We start from the raw sequence: 24,026 nt of genomic DNA, 5'->3' as shown, positions 1-24,026 counted from the left end.
TGACAGAGTGAAACTCTGTCTCAAAAAAAAAAAAAAAAAAGAGGAGAATATTCTTTTTTGGTGTGCATGAAACTAGAGCATCCCATCACAGCAACAACAGAAAGCATTCATAGGAGGTCTTTTTAGGGGCATATTTGCTGTATTGGAGGCTTGTATTTTCAGTATTTATGAAATAGAGAGTCTATGTAGCCAAGAGTAAACTCAGTGAAGGTGAGTTTTAAACTGTAGTATATATTATTTGCAGCTCCTGGGTTTTTGTTCTTAGATGTAAGTTAATATTTAGTAAACAGTATAGACAAATATATAACTTATCTTCAACCTTATGTGATCCAAAGAGGAAAATGTTAGAAAAGCCTTCTCTGAAGAAGCGATATTTAATCTGAAAGCTGCAGAATTCGTATTTTGTTCATTATTAGAATTATTTAGTGACTTTCATAATGTTTGTTTTTATGATCTATCAAGAAAACAAGGAAAATAAGTTTGTTTATCATTTGTAAGATGATTTGAGATTTCTTGGATAATGAGAAATTAGTTCTGTTTTTTTCTCTTATACTCATGTCCTGTCTAAAGGGAACCAGAAAAACCTATGTGTTGTATTTTAAAATGAAATAATGGTGTAAGTCTATGGTTTTCATTTAAAGCCATAGAGCATTTGACTAAAACAGTTCTATTAATAATTTAGTAACATTTGAATGCTTATTATATACCAGGGATAGAGAACTAAAATGTCAGTGCAGTCTCTAATCTTACAAAATAGCTATAAGAAACAATATTTTACAATGATTATATGTTGAACAAAGTCCAGAATTTGACCAATTTTAAGATTACCCAGCGAATGCCAAAGTTAGCAAATGTAAAGAATGCTTATTATATATGTTTTTGAATACAAATGCAAATATGTAAATAATTTCAGGCCAGGTGCAGTGGCTCACACCTGTAATCCCAGCACTTTGGGATGCTGAGGTGGGTGGATTGCATGAGTTCAGGAGTTTGAGACCAGCCTGGGCTACATGGCGAAACCCTGTCTCTACCAAGAAACAACAACAAAAAATTAGCCAGGCATGGTGGTGTGTGTCTGTACTCCCAGATATTGGGAGGCTGAGGTGGGAGGATCACCTGAGCCCAGGCGGCGGAGTTTGCAGTGAGCCAAGATTGGACCACTCTACTCCAATCCGGGCAACAGAGAGAGACCCTGTCTCAAATGAATGAAATTAATTGCAATTTGGAGTTGATAGTGTGTGTTTATTTGCTTTTCTAGGTTGTTCTACAACATTTAATCTGATTCTTTCACTTAACTGTGCAACCTTGGACAATTTACAAAAAGCAGCTAAACACCCAGTTTCCTTTATTATGAATGTAATAATAAAACTTACTTCGTAGCACCTAGTCTTTTCCAAGTGCTAAGTAAAAGCCATTATGATTATTACTATAGGTTAATTTAATGACTATTTGCTAGAGTTTATGTTTGTCACATCAAGTCATTTCATCAATATTTGAGAACTCCTTAAAACACTGCATAATTTTTAAAATATTAAAATTACCCAATGGAAGACCTGGTATAACTTTTTTCTCAGGTATCCTTTTAGACATAGTCCAGATTTATTTTAATTGATTTTCATATAAACTTAAAGATGAAATACAGTATTATAGTCAGTTATTTAATATCCATTCTAAAATGTTCCTTTGTGTTTGTGTTTCATAATAGGTTCAGGTAATTTCATGCATTTTTATCTATGTATAATATAATTTGCTTTTGTTTAGTATTGTAGAAGAAATAATGCTTATATTTTTCCCCCAGATTATTTCTGGAGCAATTATTATAAGGTTATAAAGAAATAAAGATGGGATATAAAACCATGCCTTGTTGATTTCAATATACTAATATAAATTCCTATGAAATACAAAGAAATCAACTTACAAACAAATTATTTCTCCACAAATTTAGGGTGAAATTATGGGGGCTATTTAGCAAGTTTTTGGAAGAAGCATATTAACATTTCTAAGTGATAATTTGGTTCTTATTTGTAATAAGTGTTGTTTCACAAGGTGCTTAATTTTCTATAGAAAAGTATCATTTGGAATAACAAACACTAGTATAGAAATTAATCATTTAAACTCTATTATACCCCCAATTAAGTTAGAATGAGCTATTATAGAAAACCTGACTTTCTTAAGATTGCCTTTAAAATAGGAGCCACTTGTAAGGTTTTAAAATCTGTTTTAACATAATGGAACTGTCTTGAAAATAAGACTGTTAATCATTCAACAAATTTGAGTGCCTGCTATGTGGTAAGCACTGAGACACTCAGAGGATTTAAACTAAAAATAGATCCAATGTCTGCCATTAATGAATGTACATTATTTTCTGACCTTTAAAAATCACCATGTTGTTGATGTTAAAAGTTTCAAAATATTAGCTAATGTTAACATTTTAGGATTATCTTATAAATCCATAGAATTTCATGATTTGTGAAATGAGAACTTCAGTAGTCATCTAAGATAATTAACCATATGTAAGACATTTTACAAAACAAAAATTTTAAATTCTTCAAATGTTCTTAAAAATATGTAATTAAACCACATTTAATTTGGTGGTTATCAGAAGTGACTGTAGCAGGCAGTAAACTCTAGTATTTGAGAGGATAGACTCTGGATATACCTGCCTTGTTTCAATTTACAGGGCTATTTAAGAGCTGTATAACATTGAACAAGTTACTTAACTTGTCAAGGCCAATTTTTTCTAATTTGTAAAAGTGGGGCTATTGTGTTTTCATGATACCAACCGCAACATTGATTTAAAAATTAAATGAGTGGGGCGGAGCAAGATGGCCGAATAGGAAGAGCTCCAGTCTCCAACTCCCGGCGCGAGCGAGAAAGAAGAATGGTGATTTCTGCATTTTCAACTGAGGTACTGGGGTCATCTCACTGGGGAGTGCCGGACAATCGGTGCTGGTCAGCTGCTGCAGCCCGACCAGCGAGAGCTGAAGCAGGGCGAGGCATTGTCTCACCTGGGAAGCGCAAGGGGGAAGGGAATCCCTTTTCGTGGCAGGCGAACTGAGACACACAACACCTGGAAAATCGAGTAACTCCCACCCCAATACTGCGCTTTAAGCAAACGGGCACACCAGGAGATTATACCCACACCTGGCCGGGAGGGTCCCACGGGCACGGAGCCTCCCTCATTCCTAGCAGAGCAGTCTGCGATCTAACCACAAGGCAGCAGCGAGGCGGGGGGGAGGGGCGCCCGCCATTGCTGAGGCTTAAGTAGGTAAACAAAGCTGTGGTGAAATTCCAACTGGGTGGAGCTCACAGCAGCTCAAGGAAACCTGCCTGTCTCTGTAGACTCCACCTCTGGGGACAGGGCACAGCTATAAAACACCAGGGGAAGCAGCAGAGGCCTGTGCAGACCTGAATGACTCGGTCTGACAGCTTTGAAGAGAGCAGTGGATCTCCCAACACGGAGGTTAAGATCTGAGAATGGACAGACTGCCTGCTCAAGTGGGTCCCTGACCCCTGAGTAGCCTAACTGGGAGACATCCCCCACTAGGGGCAGACTGACACCCCACACCTCACAGGGTGGAGTACACCCCTGAGAGGAAGCTTCCAAAGTAAGAATCAGACAGGTACACTCGCTGTTCAGCAATATTCTATCTTCTGCAACCTCTGCTGCTGATACCCAGGCAAACAGGGTCTGGAGTGGACCTCAAGAAATCTCCAACAGACCTACAGCTGAGGGTCCTGACTATTAGAAGGAAAACTATCAAACAGGAACAACACCAATACCAAAACCCCATCAGTACGTCACCATCATCAAAGACCAGAGACAGATAAAACCACAAAGATGGGGAAGAAGCAGGGCAGAAAAGCTGGAAATCCAAAAAATAAGAGCGCATCTCCCCCTGCAAAGGAGCGCAGCTCATCACCAGCAACGGATCGAAGCTGGTCAGAGAATGACTTTGACGAGATGAGAGAAGAAGGCTTCAGTCCATCAAACTTCTCAGAGCTAAAGGAGGAATTATGTACCCAGCGCAAAGAAACTAAAAACCTTGAAAAAAGAGTGGAAGAATTGATAGCTAGAATAATTAACACACAGAAGGTCATAAATGAAATGACAGAGATGAAAAACATGACACGAGAAATACGTGACAAATCCACAAGCTTCAGTAACCGACTCGATCAACTGGAAGAAAAAGTATCAGCGATTGAGGATCAAATGAATGAAATGAAGCGAGAAGAGAAACCAAAAGAAAAAAGAAGAAAAAGAAATGAACAAAGCCTACAAGAAGTATGGGATTATGTAAAAAGACCAAATCTATGTCTGATTGGGGTGCCTGAAAGTGAGGGGGAAAATGGAACCAAGTTGGAAAACACTCTTCAGGATATCATCCAGGAAAACTTCCCCAACCTAGTAGGGCAGGGCAACATTCAAATTCAGGAAATACAGAGAACACCACAGATACTCCTCAAGAAGAGCAACTCCAAGACACATAATTGCCAGATTCACCAAAGTTGAAATGAAGGAAAAAATCTTAAGGGCAGCCAGAGAGAAAGGTCGGGTTACCCACAAAGGGAAGCCCATCAGACTAACAGCAGACCTCTCGGCAGAAACTCTACAAGCCAGAAGAGAGTGGGGGCCAATATTCAACATTCTTAAAGAAAAGAATTTTAAACCCAGAATTTCATATCCAGCCAAACTAAGTTTCATCAGTGAAGGAGAAATAAAATCCTTTACAGATAAGCAAATGCTTAGAGATTTTGTCACCACCAGGCCTGCCTTACAAGAGACCCTGAAGGAAGCCCTAAACATGGAAAGGAACAACCGGTACCAGCCATTGCAAAAACATGCCAAAATGTAAAGACCATCGAGGCTAGGAAGAAACTGCATCAACTAACGAGCAAAATAACCAGTTAATATCATAATGAAAGGATCAAGTTCACAAATAACAATATTAACCTTAAATGTTAATGGACTAAATGCTCCAATGAAAAGACACAGACTGGTAAACTGGATAAAGAGTCAAGACCCATCAGTCTGCTGTATTCAGGAGACCCATCTCACATGCAGAGACATACATAGGCTCAAAATAAAGGGATGGAGAAAGATCTACCAAGAAAATGGAGGACAAAAAAAAGCAGGGGTGGCAATCCTAGTCTCTGATAAAATAGACTTTAAACCATCAAATTTCAAAAGAGACAAAGAAGGCCATTACATAATGGTAAAGGGATCAATTCAACAGGAAGAGCTAACTATCCTAAATATATATGCACCCAATACAGGAGCACCCAGATTCATCAAGCAAGTCCTTAGAGACTTACAAAGAGACTTAGACTCCCATACAATAATAATGGGAGACTTCAACACTCCACTGTCAACATTAGACAGATCAACGAGACAGAAAGTTAACAAGGATATCCAGGAATTGAACTCATCTCTGCACCAAGCGGACCTAATAGACATCTATAGAACTCTCCACCCCAAATCAACAGAATATACATTCTTCTCAGCACCACATCGCACTTAATCCAAAATTGACCACATAATTGGAAGTAAAGCACTCCTCAGCAAATGTACAAGAACAGAAATTATAACAAACTGTCTCTCAGACCACAGTGAAATCAAACTAGAACTCAGGACTAAGAAACACACTCAAAACCGCTCAACTACATGAAAACTGAACAACCTGCTCCTGAATGACTACTGGGTACATAACGAAATGAAGGCAGAAATAAAGATGTTCTTTGAAACCAATGAGAACAAAGATACAACATACCAGAATCTCTGGGACACATTTAAAGCAGTGTGTAGAGGGAAATTTATAGCACTAAATGCCCACAGGAGAAAGCGGGAAAGATCTCAAATTGACACTCTAACATCACAATTAAAAGAACTGGAGAAGCAAGAGCAAACACATTCAAAAGCTAGCAGAAGGCAAGAAAAAACTAAGATCAGAGCAGAACTGAAGGAGATAGAGACACAAAAAACCCTCCAAAAAATCAATGAATCCAGGAGTTGGTTTTTTGAAAAGATCAACAAAATTGACAGACCGCTAGCTAGACTAATAAAGAAGAAAAGAGAGAAGAATCAAATAGATGCAATAAAAAATGATAAAGTGGATATCACCACAGACCCCACAGAAATACAAACTACCATCAGAGAATACTATAAACACCTCTATGCAAATCAACTAGAAAATCTAGAAGAAATGGATAATTTCCTGGACACTTACAGTCTTCCAAGACTAAACCAGGAAGAAGTTGAATCCCTGAATAGACCAATAGCAGGCTCTGAAATTGAGGCAATAATTAATAGCCTACCCACCAAAAAAAGTCCAGGACCAGATGGATTCACAGCTGAATACTACCAGAGGTACAAAGAGGAGCTGGTACCATTCCTTCTGAAACTATTCCAATCAATTGAAAAAGAGTGAATCCTCCCTAACTCATTCTATGAGGCCAACATCATCCTGATACCAAAGCCTGGCAGAGACACAACAAAAAAAGAGAATTTTAGGCCAATATCCCTGATGAACATCGATGCAAAAATCCTCAATAAAATACTGGCAAACCGGATTCAGCAGCACATCAAAAAGCTTATCCACCATGATCAAGTGGGCTTCATCCCTGGGATGCAAGGCTGTTCAACATTCGCAAATCAATAAACGTAATCCAACATATAAACAGAACCACAGACAAGAACCACATGATTATCTCAATAGATGCAGAAAAGGCTTTTGACAAAATTCAACAGCCCTTCATGCTAAAAACGCTCAATAAATTCGGGATTCATGGAGCATACCTCAAAATAGTAAGAGCTATTTATGACAAACCCACAGCCAATATCACACTGAATGAGCAAAAACTGGAAAAATTCCCTTTGAAAACTGGCACAAGACAGGGATGCCCTCTCTCACCACTCCTATTCAACATAGTGTTGGAAGTTCTGGCTAGGGCAATCAGGCAAGAGAAAGAAATAAAAGGTATTCAGTTAGGAAAAGAAGAAGTCGAGTTGTCCCTGTTTGCAGATGACATGATTGTATATTTAGAAAACCCCATTGTCTCAGCCCAAAATCTCCTTAAGCTGATAAGCAATTTCAGCAAAGTCTCAGGATACAAAATCAATGTGCAAAAATCACAAGCATTCTTATACACCAGTAACAGACAAACAGAGAGCCAAATCATGAATGAACTTCCATTCACAATTGCTTCAAAGAGAATAAAATACCTAGGAATCGAACTTACAAGGGATGTAAAGGACCTCTTCAAGGAGAACTACAAACCACTGCTCAGTGAAATCAAAGAGGACACTAACAAATGGAAGAACATACCATGCTCATGGATAGGAAGAATCAATATCGTGAAAATGGCCATACTGCCCAAGGTTATTTATAGATTCAATGCCATCCCCATCAAGCTACCAATGAGTTTCTTCACAGAACTGGAAAAAACGGCTTTAAAGTTCATCTGGAACCAAAAAAAGAGCCTGCATTGCCAAGACAATCCTAAGTCAAAAGAACAAAGCTGGAGGCATCACGCTACCTGACTTCAAACTATACTACAAGGCTACAGTAACCAAAACAGCATGGTACTGGTACCAAAACAGAGATATAGACCAATGGAACAGAACAGAGGCCTCAGAAATAATACCACACATCTACAGCCATCTGATCTTTGACAAACCTGAGAGAAACAAGAAATGGGGAAAGGATCCCCTATTTAATAAATGTTGCTGGGAAAATTGGCTAGCCATAAGTAGAAAGCTGAAACTGGATCCTTTCCTTAATCCTTATACGAAAATTAATTCAAGGTGGATTAGAGACTTAAATGTTAGACTTAATACCATAAAAACCCTAGAAGAAAATCTAGGTAGTACCATTCAGGACATAGGCATGGGCAAGGACTTCATGTCTAAAACACCAAAAGCAACGGCAGCAAAAGCCAAAATTGACAAATGGGATCTAATTAAACTAAAGAGCTTCTGCACAGCAAAAGAAACTATGATCAGAGTGAACAGGCAACCTACAGAATGGGCTAAAATTTTTGCAATCTACTCATCTGACAAAGGGCTAATATCCAGAATCTACAAAGAACTCAAACAAATTTACAAGAAAAAAACAAACAACCCCATCAAAAAGTGGGCAAAGGATATGAACAGACATTTCTCAAAAGAAGACATTCATACAGCCAACAGACACATGAAAAAATGCTCATCATCACTGGCCATCAGAGAAATGCAAATCAAAACCACAATGAGATACCATCTCACACCAGTTAAAATGGCAATCATTAAAAAGTCAGGAAACAACAGGTGCTGGAGAGGATGTGGAGAAATAGGAGCATTTTTACACTGTTGGTGGGATTGTAAACCAGATCAACCATTATGGAAAACAGTATGGCGATTCCTCAAGGATCTAGACCTAGATGTACCATATGACCCAGCCATCCCACTACTGGGTATATACCCAAAGGATTATAAATCATGCTGCTATAAAGACACATGCACACGTATGTTTATTGCAGCACTATTCACAATAGCAAAGACTTGGAATCAACCCAAATGTCCATCTGTGACAGACTGGATTAAGAAAATGTGGCACATATATACCATGGAATATTATGCAGCCATAAAAAAGGATGAGTTTGCATCCTTTGCAGGGACACGGATGCAGCTGGAAACCATCATTCTTAGCAAACTATCACAAGAACAGAAAACCAAACACCGCATGTTCTCACTCATAGGTGGGAACTGAACAATGAGATCACTTGTACTCGGGAAGGGGGACATTACACATCGGGGCCTATCATGGGGAGGGGGGAGGGGGGATGGATTGCATTGGGAGTTATACCTGATATAAATGATGAATTGATGGGTGCTGAGGAGTTCATGGGTGTAGCACACCAACATGGCACAAGTATACATATGTAACAAACCTGCACGTTATGCACATGTACCCTAGAACTTAAAGTATAATTAAAAAAATTTTTTTAAAAATAAAAAATAAAACACTTTAACTTAAGAGAAAAAAAATTAAATGAGTTGATATATATATATTTAAAGCATCTAATAAATCCACCGAGGAGAAGCAAGAAGTTCTAGTTGTGCATTTAGGCTCTGGGGAAAGAAGAAAGTCCTCTTACTAGTTTTAATTATATATCAGGAAAGGAAATGTAGCCTTATATTTGCATCTCCCAACGTTGTAAATGTTCCAGGCTAGTTAAAGGTGGCTGTGAGCATTGTCGTTTAACCTGTGGTTGCTTTCCCCCTGGGCTCTCTGAAGCCTTCTTTATTCCTGCACTCGGACTGATGTGCTATCCCACCTTTCTTTGCCTGATTCATTCTTGAGCATCCTTTAAGACTCAGTTCAGGTGTCACTTCCTCCAGGGCCCAGTGCCCTTCCTGTTTGCTCCCATAGTAGCCTGTGGACAGCTCACTTTTAGGAAATTGCTGTTTGTGTCTCTGTTTCAAAATTTGACCATAACCTCTCTAGAGTGGGGACCTTATCTTAATCATTTTTGTATCCTTAGCACCTCACATGGTAATTGGCATGTTAATATCAGTATATGTTTCTAGACCTCAGCTAGCCAGAGAGTGGGAAAATTAGCTAGTGTTTTGTTTTGTTTAAATCTTGGTACATGCTACAAATGGGGAAAAATGAAGTGAATTCAAATGTAAAAGTGACTTCATTTGAGTTTTGTTCTCATATAGAGAAAGAAACTTGTTCCTTAGAGCAATGTTACTTCTTATATTTGAAAGAAAATAAAATTCCTAACCCAAATGTCAAAGTCTATCTCCCTAAGAAAGCTTATCCTTACCTGGAATCAACTGTCATCTATGTACCTAGGACTTCCAAATCTACATCTTTACTCATAATCTCCAGATCAGGACCCTCAGTATCTGCTGAGCAGATACTTCAAATAAAAACTTCTCAAACTGAAGTTATCTCGCCTGTGATACAACCAGTTGCTTCTAAAATCTGAGACCTATGACAACACCATCCATCACCTCATAGTACACGTTAGGAACCATAGTGTCATCCTGGATAATTCCTCTACCTGTAGTAAGTCCAAAAGCTTGTTTCTGGTACCTAATATGTCTTGATTTCATCTTTTATCTATCTGTGTTGCTGTTTCCTTAATTCTGACCATCTTCATTCCTCCCCTGAATTATTTCAATAACTTACCATTGGTCTCTTGGCCATACTTCTAAATAACCTGCCATCCAATAATTCATTCATCATTCTGTCTCAGGAGTTAGCAGACAGAAGTATGGTCACATCCCTCTTTGTCTGAACCTTTGGTTGCTCTCCATTTCCTATGGAATGAAATTCCTACTCCTAGATATGGCATGGAGGACCAAACCTCAAAATAATACCCCTGTCTACCTTTTTTATCTTTGCTCTGTTACCTCCCTCTATCTAAGAATGAACTGATACACACAGACACTAGGGAAAAGTTTGGTAAATACAGAATAAACTGCTGATTTGCCTTTCTCCATGGGCCAATAAACCCTTTAGATAATCAAAGATTTCCTTTGTTGGTTTCAGCCTTGTGCTTTTGGTATGTCCTGAAAATGTACTTCTTAGGTAGCCTTCTAAGCTAAATATTTCTTGAAAGAGCTCATATAATTCTGTATGGCAGAAGTTGTAAAAGTATTTGTGTAAATTGTGATTGCTATTTATTCTGATGAAATAAATCAAGTGTATTTTATTGTATTTGTCACAAATATTACTTTTTTATGGATATTTGGGAGACAGTGGAGGAATAAGACAGACCTTGTTAATTTTTGTTGGTGGCATCATATGTGAAATGCTACCTAACCAGCTAACATGATATATGACATTCTACTATACAAATGTCCTCATTTTACCCTAGGGAAAATGACATTCTACTATACAAATGTCCTCATTCTACCCTAAGGAAAATGCATCGTGGAGCATAATGGTAATGCATCCTATCTGCCTGATGGGAAGTGCTGAGAGCAGATGATGTGTCTTGTGCACCTTCAGATCCTTGGTACCTGACCACAGAGCAGCATGAAGAAATTGCTTTGTATCTGAATGAGCCCATCAAATGTTGATTGTAATTTTATTCCAGAATTAGACTCAAACAGCACAATGGTTCAAAATCCCACAGGAAGAAAGGGCTGAGAAATATGTTTTAGTGGCTCAGTAACTAAATTTTCAGGTGAAGCAATTGTGGAATTTAGGGGTTGCCAATTCTGTGGCTTCCCTTTTAGCGTTTTGTTTGTTTGTGTTTGTTTGTTTGAGACAGCTCTGTCGCCCAAGCTGGAGTGCAGTGGTGTGATCTAGGCTCACTGGATCCTCCACCTCCTGGGTTCAAGAGATTCTCCCATCTCAGCCTCCCAAGTAGCTGGGATTGCAAGTGAGTGCCACTGTGCCCAGCTAATTTTTTGTATTTTTAGTAGAGACGGGGTTCACCATGTTGGCCAGGCTGGTCTGGAACTCCTGACCTCAGGCGATCCACCCACCTCGGCCTCCCAAAATGCTGGGATTACAGGCATGAGTCAACTTGCCTGGCCCCTTTGAGCATTTAATAGTTTAAATTTTACCCTAATACTTAATATACACTTTAAATTGTACACAAAAAAACTTAAAAACATTGTATGTATTTTTGGCTTGATATTCTTTTTTAAGAAATCTTTTTTTAATTATAGGAAAGAGAAAAAATACATTGACCGATGCTGGAAAGACGTTACTGTTGGGGACTTTATTCGCCTCTCCTGTAATGAGGTCATCCCTGCAGACATGGTACTACTCTTTTCCACTGATCCAGATGGAATCTGTCACATTGAGACTTCTGGTCTTGATGGAGAGAGCAATTTAAAACAGAGGCAGGTGGTTCGGGGATATGCAGAACAAGTAAGTCATATGTTCTCAGTTAGTGGCTTATTAACATTTTTTTTTTTCAGAAGATGACTGAGCTCATTTTCACATTACAGATTAAGAGATTTTTAATTTATTTTCACCAGGATGAATTAGAATCCCAGAAGGTTTCATTCATTTCCAGATATGCGTGGAAGTGTACTCTTTTCTAGATAAGAGGATAAAATGACTTCAGAGTTGATACACTTTAGTGGAGCACTCATATTTTTTAGAATGGAATTAAAGGAACCTAAAAGAATTATTTTTCTTAAACTTAGACTTTATATCTTATTTTTAGTTGATCATTATTTCTAAAATCTGTAATAACTTATATACCAAAGCTTAAAACTTTTTTTCATGCTACGTAGCTTTTAGACCCTTCTCAGTATCGTGCAGAGGGAAACAGAAACCTTGAAGTTATATTGACATGGATTTAAATGAATCACAGCTCTGCTATTAATTACCGTGAGACTTTGGACAAGTCATTTAAACACTTTATGCCTCCTTTTTATTAATCTTAAAATGAAAATGATGGTATCTATAGCATTATTGTAGGATTCAAATGAAATAATATACATGAAAACATCATATATAATGTCTAAATATCGGTTTCCCTCCCCTTTCTCTGGAAGCACTTGAGATGAAGTATTTTACAATTTAATGATTTGTTGTTGTTGTTGTTGTTGTTGTTGTTGTTGTTGTTGTTTTGAGACAGAGTTTTGCTCTGTAGCCCAGGCTGGAGTGCAGTGGCACAATCTCTGCTCACTGCAACCTCCACCTCCTGGGTGGAAAAGATTCTCTTGCCTCAGCCTCCCGAGTAGCTGAGGCTACAGGCGCATGCCACCACACCTGGCTAATTTTTTGTATCTTTAGTAGAGATGGAATTTCACCATGTTAGCCAGGATGGTCTCGATCTCCTCACCTCGTGATCCACGTGCCTCAGCCTCCCAAAGTGCTGGGATTACAGGCATGAACCACTGAGCTCAGTCTATTTTTTTTTTAAACCCAAACTACTGTTAAGTCAGGGTTACTCTGTCTTACACTTATAAACCAAAAAAAAAAAAAAAGTGTTTTAGCCTACCAATGCCTTTATCTTTGGTAAATTTCATCTTGTCATATTGGGCCCACCTCTCTACCTATGGATTTCATTTAGATCCTCTGTGATTGATATGCCTCTTAGACTACTGTCATTGTCATTTCTGTAAGTAGTCTCCTACCAAAGACATTGGTAAAAATCCTGCACAACTTAACATTCTGTTGTACCACTACATACCCACTTTGAGTATTAATCAGCAATCAATATTTGCCATTAAAAGTAATGGCAAAAAGCACGATTTTTTTGCACCAGTCTAACACTAATCAGCACACTGTGGGTTTGTTAAGGGTGAATCTGGTGACCTCGATATTAATCCTACTATAAACACTTTCTTGTTTTGAGAATTTTGGCAAATTACTGATCCTCTTTGTATCTCTCTTTCCTCATCTGTTAATTAGGCCCAATTATTATAGTACCTACCTCATGGAGTTGTGAAGAAGAAATTAGCTGATATATTTAAAGTGCACAATAGATTTTAGTGTGTCAAAAGAACTCCATAGATATTACTCATTAGAAAATAAATCATATTATCATATAATTCACATTTTCATGTTTTCTATTACATACCTATTAATTATTATATATATCAATATCAATAGCATTTATCTTACTGGTCAAAGGGATATGAAAATAAGAGCTAATGAAATAAGGTTGATGTGGCTTGTTTTAGGGGAATCCATACCTTAAAGGAGCTGTGCCTACAAAGGCACTTTGCTTATTTGTTCATTGTTTTCATAAAGAATTCTGAAATTATCTGTCTGATCCATTAGAAAATATTATAGATATTGATGTCTAGTTTATTTTTACATTTTTTATTTATAAAATTTGGCTGAGATCAAATGCATATATTCTCAGAGTGTTCACATACACATTTAATCTCAAAAACCACTTATGTGATTAAAGACCAACAACAAAAGTATTTTCAGTTTTTCAGTGCTTTATCAATAAAAAGCTGCTTATAAGTAGAAGCTCTCTTCTGGAGAGTCCTGCTTAGATTTCATTAAATGACTCAGTCATTCCCATCACCTGCAGATGTTTATTAATGCTCCAGGACCATTCTAATCCCAAATATAGATCACATAATTATGCCTCTACTTTCCTTCCTTTGGGAAATTCATGATATGAACTTCATTGCAAAAAAGCCTTAGCATTATTTTAAGAACTGGTGAAAGTGATAGAACACTTCAGTATTAAGGGTTTAACCTTGAGTTCTTATTTTGTGATTCAAAAAAAAAAAAACATTTTTAGGACTCTGAAGTTGATCCGGAGAAGTTTTCCACTAGGATAGAATGTGAAAACCCAAACAATGACCTCAGCAGATTCCGAGGCTTCCTGTGAGTAATATGTGACGAGAATGTTTGTAGGTGTAAGTGGAATTGTGTGTTGCAACCGTACTTAATTTGACAAAGTGTTTCTGTACTTATACCCTTGTTAAATCACTAAAGGTCATAACTTTAGCCACCTACTAAAATAGTTTGGCTTATTTTAATTAATAAATATTTACACACACACGCACACACACACACATAATAATATTCATTCTGGAGGTATCTTGTGGCATCCATGTCCCCTTTGCGAAGGCAGCTAGAATTTGGAGTCCTTACCTAATTTCAGGTATCAGCTCATAAGTGCACTACGGCCTTGAGCCAAGTTATCTACCCCCTTTGATCCTCAATTTCCAGATTTTATCTACAGTTATGAAACTTTCAGAATAAAAGACAATTAGACTTACTTCACAGTGTGAGAAGAGCAAAGTTTCCAAATCATTTTTTGAAATGAAAATTATCCTGATACTATTACCTTGATCCCAAAAGGGTATAAAGACATTTCATGGAAGACCAATATCCTACATGAGCATAGATGCAAAATTTCCACACAAAATTATAGCAAATCAAATCCAACTATATATGAAAATGATAATACATTATGACCCAGTGGGACTTATTCCCCAAAAAGTAGGATTGGTTTGACGTTAGAAAATAATACAATGTCATTCATCATTCTAGTACTATATTAACAAACCATATTAAACAAATCAAAAGGGAAAAAACAGGTGGTCATCTCATAGATGTAGAAAAAGCATGTTACAAAATCTAACTTCCATTCTTGCAAACTAGAAGTAGAAGGGAACTTAATCTGATAAAAGGCATCCATGAAAAACCTAGAGCCAGCAGCATATTTAATCATGAAATACTTCTCCCCTGAGATCAGGAACAAGACAAACTTACATCGGAAGGTCTAGCTAGTGTAGCCAGGCAAGAAAAAGAAATGAAAGATACCAAACAAGAAAAAAGTAAAACTATCTTTTATTCACAGATGGTATAATGTTCTTTGTAGAAAATCTGATGAAATCTCCAAAAAACCTACTAGAAATAATGAGTTTAGCAATGTTGTAGAAAACAAGATCCAGATACAAAAATCGATTGTATTTTAACATGCTAATAATGAGCAAATATTGAAATTTTAAAAAATACAATTTATTATAGCATCAGAAAAATGGAATCCTTAAGTATAAGTCTGACAAAAATGTGAGGTGCCTGTATACTGGACCACTAAACACTAGTGAACAAAAATTAAAGTACTAATTAAATGGATATCAGTTTTCCCCCAGATTTATCTATAGTCAGTGAAATCCCAATTAAAATATCAGCAAGGTCTTTAAGAAATTGACAAGCTTATTTTAAAATTTAAGTGGAGATGCAAAATAACTAAAGGAATTTTGAAAAAACAAGAAAAAAGCTAGAAGGCTAAAACCACATGATTGCAAGACTTATCAGAAAGGTATAATAATCAAGCCAGTGTCATTTTGCCATAAAGATAGACCAACAGGTGGGCGGAGCATGATGGCCGAATAGGAACAGCTCCAGTCTCCAACTCCCAGCGCGAGCGACACAGAAGACCGGTGATTTCTGCATTTTCAACTGAGGTACTGGGGTCATCTCACTAGGGAGTGCTGGACAATCGGTGCTGGTCAGCTGCTGCAGCCTGACCAGCGAGAGCTGAAGCAGGGCGAGGCATCGCCTCACCTGGAAAGCGCAAGGGGGAAGGGTATCCCTTTTCCTAGCCAGGGGAACTGAGACACACAACACCTGGAAAATCGGGTAACTCCCACCCCAATACCGCGCTTCGAGCAAACGGGCACACCAGAAGAATATATCCCTCACCTGGCCGGGAGGGTCCCACGCCCACGGAGCCTCCCTCATTGCTAACACAGCAGTCTGCGGCGATCTAACCTGCAAGGCATCAGCGAGGATGGGGGAGGGGCACCCGCCATTGCTGAGGCTTAAGTAGGTAAACAAAGCCGCTGGGAAGCTCGAACTGGGTGGAGCTCACAGCAGCTCAAGGAAACCTGCCTGTCTCTATAGACTCCACCTCTGGGGGCAGGGCTCAGCTAAAAAAACAACAGGGGAAGCAGCAGAGGCCTGAGCAGACACGGGCAGGGCAGAAAAGCTGGAAATTCATAAAATAAGAGTGCATCTCACCATGCAAAGGAGCGCAGCCCATCGCCAGCAACGGATCGAAGCTGGTCAGAGAATGACTTTGATGAGATGAGAGAAGAAGTCTCCAGTCCATCAAACTTCTCAGAGCTAAAGGAGGAATTACGTACCCAGCGCAAAGAAACTAAAAATCTTGAAAAAACAGTGGAAGAATTGACAGCTAGACTAATTAATGCAGAGAAGGTCATAAATGAAATGACAGAGATGAAAACCATGACACGAGAAATACATGACAAATGCACAAACTTCAGTAACCGACTCGATCAACTGGAAGAAAGAGTATCAGTGATTGAGGATCAAATGAATGAAATGAAGCAAGAAGAGAAACCAAAAGAAAAAAGAAGAAAAAGAAATGAACACAGCCTGCAAGAAGTATGGGATTATGTAAAAAGACCAAATCTACGTCTGATTGGGGTGCCTGAAAGTGAGGGGGAAAATGGAACCAAGTTGGAAAACACTCTTCAGGATATCATCCGAGAACTTCCCCAACTTAGTAGGGCAGGCCAACATTCAAATTCAGGAAATACAGAGAACGCCACAAAGATACTCCTCAAGAAGAGCAACTCCAAGACACATAATTGCCACATTCACCAAAGTTGAAATGAAGGAAAAAATCTTAAGGGCAGCCAGAGAGAAAGGTCGGGTTACCCACAAAGGGAAGCCCATCAGACTAACAGCAGATCTCTCAGCAGAAACTCTACAAGCCAGAAGAGAGTGGGGGCCAATATTCAACATTCTTAAAGAGAAGAATTTTAAACCCAGAATTTCATATCCAGCCAAACTAAGTTTCATAAGTGAAGGAGAAATAAAATCCTTTACAGATAAGCAAATGCTTAGAGATTTTGTCACCACCAAGCCCGCCTTACAAGAGACCCTGAAGGAAGCCCTAAACATGGAAAGGAACAACCGGTACCAGCCATCGCAAAAACATGCCAAAATGTAAAGACCATCGAGGCTAGGAAGAAACTGCATCAACTAACGAGCAAAATAACCAGTTAATATCATAATGGCAGGATCAAGTTCACACATAACAATATTAACCTTAAATGTAAATGGACTAAATGCTCCAATTAAAAGACACAGACTGGCAAACTGGATAAAGAGTCAAGACCCATCAGTCTGCTGTATTCAGGAGACCCATCTCACATGCAGAGACATACATAGGCTCAAAATAAAGGGATGGAGGAAGATCTACCAAGCAAATGGAGAACAAAAAAAAGCAGGGGTTGCAATCCTAGTCTCTGATAAAACAGACTTTAAACCATCAAAGAGCAAAAGAGACAAAGAAGACCATTACATAATGGTAAAGGGATCAATTCAACAGGAAGAGCTAACTATCCTAAATATATATGCACCCAATACAGGAGCACCCAGATTCATCAAGCAAGTCCTTAGAGACTTACAAAGAGACTTAGACTCCCATACAATAATAATGGGAGACTTCAACACTCCACTGTCAACATTAGACAGATCAACGAGACAGAAAGTTAACAAGGATATCCAGGAATTGAACTCATCTCTGCACCAAGCGGACCTAATAGACATCTATAGAACTCTCCACCCCAAATCAACAGAATATACATTCTTCTCAGCACCACATCGCACTTATTCCAAAATTGACCACATAATTGGAAGTAAAGCACTCCTCAGCAAATGTACAAGAACAGAAATTATAACAAACTGTCTCTCAGACCACAGTGCAATCAAACTAGAACTCAGGACTAAGAAACTCACTCAAAACAGCTCAACTACATGGAAACTGAACAACCTGCTCCTGAATGACTACTGGGTACATAACGAAATGAAGGCAGAAATAAAGATGTTTTTTGAAACCAATGAGAACAAAGATACAACATACCAGAATCTCTGGGACACATTTAAAGCAGTGTGTAGAGGGAAACTTATAGCACTAAATGCCCACAAGAGAAAGCAGGAAAGATCTCAAATTGACACTCTAACATCACAATTAAAAGAACTAGAGAGGCAAGAGCAAACACATTCAAAAGCTAGCAGAAAGCAAGAAATAACTAACATCAGAGCAGAACTGAAGGAGATAGAGACACAAAAAACCCTCCAAAAAATCAATGAATCCAGGAGTTGGTTTTTTGAAAAGATCAACAAAATTGACAGACCGCTAGCAAGACTAATAAAGAAGAAAAGAGAGAGGAATCAAATAGATGCAATAAAAAATGATAAAGGGGATATCACCACCGACCCCACAGAAATACAAACTACCATCAGAGAATACTATAAACACCTCTACGCAAATCAACTAGAAAATCTAGAAGAAATGGATAATTTCCTGGACACTTACACTCTCCCAAGACTAAACCAGGAAGAAGCAGAATCCCTGAATAGACCAGTAGCAGGCTCTGAAATTGAGGCAACAATTAATAGCCTACCCACCAAAAAAAAGTCCAGGACCAGATGGATTCACAGCTGAATTCTACCAGAGGTACAAGGAGGAGCTGGTACCATTCCTTCTGAAACTATTCCAATCAATAGAAAAAGAGGGAATCCTCCCTAACTCATTTTATGAGGCCAACATCATCCTGATGCCAAACCCTGGCACAGACACAACAAAAAAAGAGAATTTCAGACCAATATCCCTGATGAACATCGATGCAAGAATCCTCAATAAAATACTGGCAAACCGGATTCATCAGCACATCAAAAAGCTTATCCACCATGATCAAGTGGGCTTCATCCCTGGGATGCAAGGCTGGTTTAATATTCGCAAATCAATAAACGTAATCCAGCATATAAACAGAACCAAAGTCAAGAACCACATGCTTTTCTCAATAGATGCAGAAAGGCTTTTGACAAAATTCAACAGCCCTTCACACTAAAAACGCTCAATAAATTCGGTATCGATGGAACATACCTCAAAATAATAAGAGCTATTTATGACAAACCCACAGCCAATATCACACTGAATGGGCAAAAACTGGAAAAATTCCCTTTGAAAACTGGCACAAGACAGGGATGCCCTCTCTCACCACTCCTATTCAACATAGTGTTGGAAATTCTGGCTAGGGCAATCAGGCAAGAGAAAGAAATCAAGGGTATTCAGTTAGGAAAAGAAGAAGTCAAATTGTCCCTGTTTGCAGATGACATGATTGTATATTTAGAAAACCCCATCGTCTCAGCCCAAAATCTCCTTAAGCTGATAAGCAACTTCAGCAAAGTCTCAGGATACAAAATTAATGTGCAAAAATCACAAGCATTCTTATACACCAGTAACAGACAAGCAGAGAGCCAAATCATGAATGAACTTCCATTCACAATTGCTTCCAAGAGAATAAAATACTTAGGAATCCAACTTACAAGGGATGTAAAGGACCTCTTCAAGGAGAACTACAAACCAATGCTCAGTGAAATCAAAGAGGACACTAACAAATGGAAGAGCATACCATGCTCATGGATAGGAAGAATCAATATCGTGAAAATGGCCATACTGCCCAAGGTTATTTATAGATTCAATGCCATCCCCATCAAGCTACCAATGAGTTTCTTCACAGAATTGGAAAAAACTGCTTTAAAGATCATATGGAACCAAAAAAGAGCGCACATTGCCAAGACAATCCTAAGTCAAAAGGACGAAGCTGGGGGCGTCACGCTACCTGACTTCCAACTATACTACAAGGCTACAGTAACCAAAACAGCATGGTACTGGTACCAAAACAGAGCTATAGACCAATGGAACAGAACAGAGTCCTCAGAAATAATACCAAACATCTACAGCCATCTGATCTTTGACAAACCTGAGAGAAACAAGAAATGGGGAAAGGATTCCCTATTTAATAATGGTGCTGGGAAAATTGGCTAGCCATAAGTAGAAAGCTGAAACTGGATCCTTTCCTTAATCCTTATACGAAGATTAATTCAAGATGGATTAGAGACTTAAATGTTAGACCTAATACCATAAAAACCCTAGAAGAAAATCTAGGTAGTACCATTCAGGACATAGGCATGGGCAAGGACTTCATGTCTAAAACACCAAAAGCAACAGCAGCAAAAGCCAAAATTGACAAATGGGATCTAATTAAACTAAAGAGCTTCTGCACAGCAAGAGAAACTACCATCAGAGTGAACAGGCAACCTACAGAATGGGAGAAAATTTTTGCAATCTACTCATCTGACAAAGGGCTAATATCCAGAATCTACAAAGAACTCAAACAAATATACAAGAAAAAAACAACCCCATCAAAAAGTGGCAAAGGATATGAACAGACATTTCTCAAAAGAAGACATTCATACAGCCAACAGACACATGACAAAATGCTCATCATCACTGGCCATCAGAGAAATGCAAATCAAAACCGACAATGAGATACCATCTCACACCAGTTAGAACGGCAATCATTAAAAAATCAGCAAACAACAGTTGTTGGAGAGGATGTGGAGAAGTAGGAACACTTTTACACTGTTGGTGGGATTGTAAACTAGTTCAACCATTATGGAAAACAGTATGGCAATTCCTCAAGGATCTAGAACTAGATGTACCATATGACCCAGCCATCCCACTACTGGGTATATACCTAAAGGATTATAAATTATTCTACTACAAAGACACATGCACACGTATGTTTATTGCAGCACTATTCACAATAGCAAAGACTTGGAATCAACCCAAATGTCCATCTGTGACAGACTGGATTAAGAAAATCATATACACCATGGAATACTACGCAGCCATAAAAAAGGATGAGTTTGCGTCCTTTGTAGGGACATGGATGCAACTGGAAACCATCATTCTTAGCAAACTATCACAAGAAGAGAAAACCAAACACCGCATGTTCTCACTCATAGGTGGGAACTGAACAATGAGATCACTTGGACTCGGGAAGGGGATCATCACACACTGGGGCATCTCATGGGGAGGGGGGAGGGGGGAGGGGGGAGGGATTGCATCAGGGAGTTATACATGATATAAATGATGAATTGATGGGTGCTGATTAGTTGATGGGTGCAGCACACCAACATGGCACAAATATACATATGTAACAAACCTGCACGTTATGCACATGTACCCTAGAACTTAAAGTATAATAAAAATAAGTAAATAAATAAATAAATAAACAAACAAATAAATAAAAAGATAGACCAACAGATCAATGGAAGAGATTGTAGAGTCTAGTAATAGACCGACACATTTATGGACAACTGGTTTTTAACAAAGGTGCAAAGACAAATTGATGGAGAAAGGTTATCTTTTCAACAAACTGTACTGCAACAATGGGGTATTTATATTTTCAAATGTGAACCCCAGTCCATACCTCTCACCATTTACAAAAATTAACTGAAAGTGAATCCTAGACTTAAATGTACATCTACAGTTATAAAAACTTTCAGAAAAGAAAAACATGGTGGAACTCTTTTTACTTTGTATTATGCAAAGATTTCTTAGATACAACACCAAAATTACAATCCATTGAAGACAAAAATAAATAAAAGAATTCATCAAAATTTAAAATTTTGCTCCTCAAATGATACTATTTTCACAATGAAAAGACAAGTCACAGACAGGAAGAAAATATTTGCAATCCATGTATTTGATATAGGACTTCTATTCAAAATATATAAAGGCATATCAAAACTCAGTAATAAAACAAACAACTTTAAAAACCGTCAAAAGACTTTGAACTGATATATTTGACATATGAATGACAAATAATTTTGTGAAAAGATGCAGGTTAAACCACAGAGCTTTACTTGCTAAAATTAAAAATATCAAGTGTACCAAGTGTTGGCAAGGATATAGAGGAACTTGAATACTCATATGCTGCTGGTGGGAATGTAAAACAGTGCAACCAATTGTTGCACTATTGTCATCCAATTGTTATCGAAACAATTTGGAAATTTCGGAAAAAGCTAAGCATATGCCCATTATATAGCATGGCCATCCCACTTTTAGACAGTTACCCACGAAAAATGAAAATAGTTTTCCATTCTGAGACCTGTATACAATGTTCATAGCAGTTTTATTTGTAATAGCCAAAAACTGGCAGAAACCCAAATGTTCCTCAACAGGTAAATGGATAAACAACTCAACAAAGTTGGTTAAAATTCTAGGAAAAGTAACAGTAAGATGGAAGTAAATGTAGAATATAATAGTAGCATGTTTTAATTTTTTTGTTTTTATATATTCAATGGTACATGTGCAGATTTTTTACGTGGACATGTGCAATGGTGAGGTTTGGGCTTCTAGTGTACCCATCTCCCAAATGGTGACCATTGTTTCTAGTAGGTAATTTTTCAACCCTCATGCTCCTCCCACCCTCCTTTCTTTTGGCGCCCCCAGTGTCTATTATTTCCCTCCATATGTCCATGTATACCCATGTTTTAGCTCTCACTTATGAATGAGAACATGCAGTATTGATTTTCCGGTTTTGAGTTAGTTCACTTAGGACAGTGGACTCAAGCTCCATCCATGTTGCTGCAAAATACATGATTTCATTGTTTTTTATAGCTAAATAGTAGTCCATGGTGTGTGTGTGTGTATGTGTGTGTGTGTGTGTATATCACATTGTCTTTAATCATCCATTGATGGACACTTAGGTTGATTTCATGACTTCACTGTTGTGAATAGCATGACAAGAAACATAAGTGTGGTTGTCTTCTTGATATAATGTTTTCCTTTGGGTAGATACTCAGTAGTGGGATTGCTGGGACAAATGGTAGTTCTATTTTTAGTTCTTTGAGAGGTCTTCATACTGTTATCACAGGGGTTATACTAATTTACATACACACCAACAGTGTATAAGCATTCCTTTTTATCTGCATCCTTGCCAACATCTGTTATTTTTTGACTTTTTAGTAATAGTCATTCTGACTGGTGTGAGATGGTATCTGATTGTGGTTTTAATTGGCATTTCTCTGATGATTCGTGATGTTGACCTTTTTTTTTTTTAATGCTTGTTGGCCTCTTGTATGTCTTCTTTTGAGAAATGTCTGTTGATGTCCTTTGTCTACTTTTTAATGAGGTGATTTGGTTCTTTTGTAGTTGTTGATTGGTTTGAGTTCCTTGTAGATTCTGAATATTAGTTCTTTGTTAGATGCATAGTTTGCAAATATTTTCTCCCATTCTGTAGGTTGTCTGTTTACTCTCTTGATTGTTTCTTTTGCTATATAGAAGATGTTTGTTTTAATTAAATATGATTTGTCTATTTTTGTTTTGTTGCATTTGCTTTTGAAGTCTTAATCATAAATTCTTTGATTAGGCCAATGTCCAAAGAGTTTTTTCTGGGTTTTCTTCTAAGATTTTCATAGTTTCAGGTCTTACATTTGAGTCTTTAATCCATCTTGAGTTAATTTTTGTAGGTGGTGAGAGGTAGGGATTTCATTTATTCTTCTACATATGTCTAGCCAGTTTTCCCAGTGCCATTTATTGAATGGGGTTTCCTTTCCCCATTGCTTATTTTTGTCAACTTTGTCAAAGATCAGTTGGTTGTAGACATGTGGCTTCAATTCTGGATGCTCTATTCTTTTCCACTGATCTATGTGTCTATGTTTTTGTAGCAGTACCATGCTGTTTTGGTTACTGTAGCCTTG

At 38.0% G+C, this 24,026-nt stretch overlaps 1 protein-coding gene across 6 annotated transcripts in view; it reads left to right on the top strand.

The window, feature by feature from the left end:
* ATP10D (ATPase phospholipid transporting 10D (putative)) overlaps positions 1-24,026 on the top strand; it is a 126,074-nt gene that overhangs the window by 30,084 nt on the left and 71,964 nt on the right. For all 6 annotated transcript variants that reach the window (XR_004053984.1, XR_004053983.1, XM_030919646.1 and 3 more), the window contains exons 4-5: positions 11,672-11,876; positions 14,224-14,309. Coding sequence is in view for 4 of the 6 variants with exons in the window: in XM_030919646.1 (XP_030775506.1) it covers positions 11,672-11,876; positions 14,224-14,309 (291 nt within the window). In the remaining 2 variants the exon portion in view is untranslated. The remainder of the gene's footprint in view (positions 1-11,671; positions 11,877-14,223; positions 14,310-24,026) is intronic.

This window comes from Rhinopithecus roxellana, chromosome 2, assembly GCF_007565055.1.
Source record: "Rhinopithecus roxellana isolate Shanxi Qingling chromosome 2, ASM756505v1, whole genome shotgun sequence".
Classification (NCBI taxonomy): domain Eukaryota; kingdom Metazoa; phylum Chordata; class Mammalia; order Primates; family Cercopithecidae; genus Rhinopithecus; species Rhinopithecus roxellana.
Note: the sequence above shows the minus strand (reverse complement) of the source record. Positions and strands in the feature narration are given on the sequence as shown.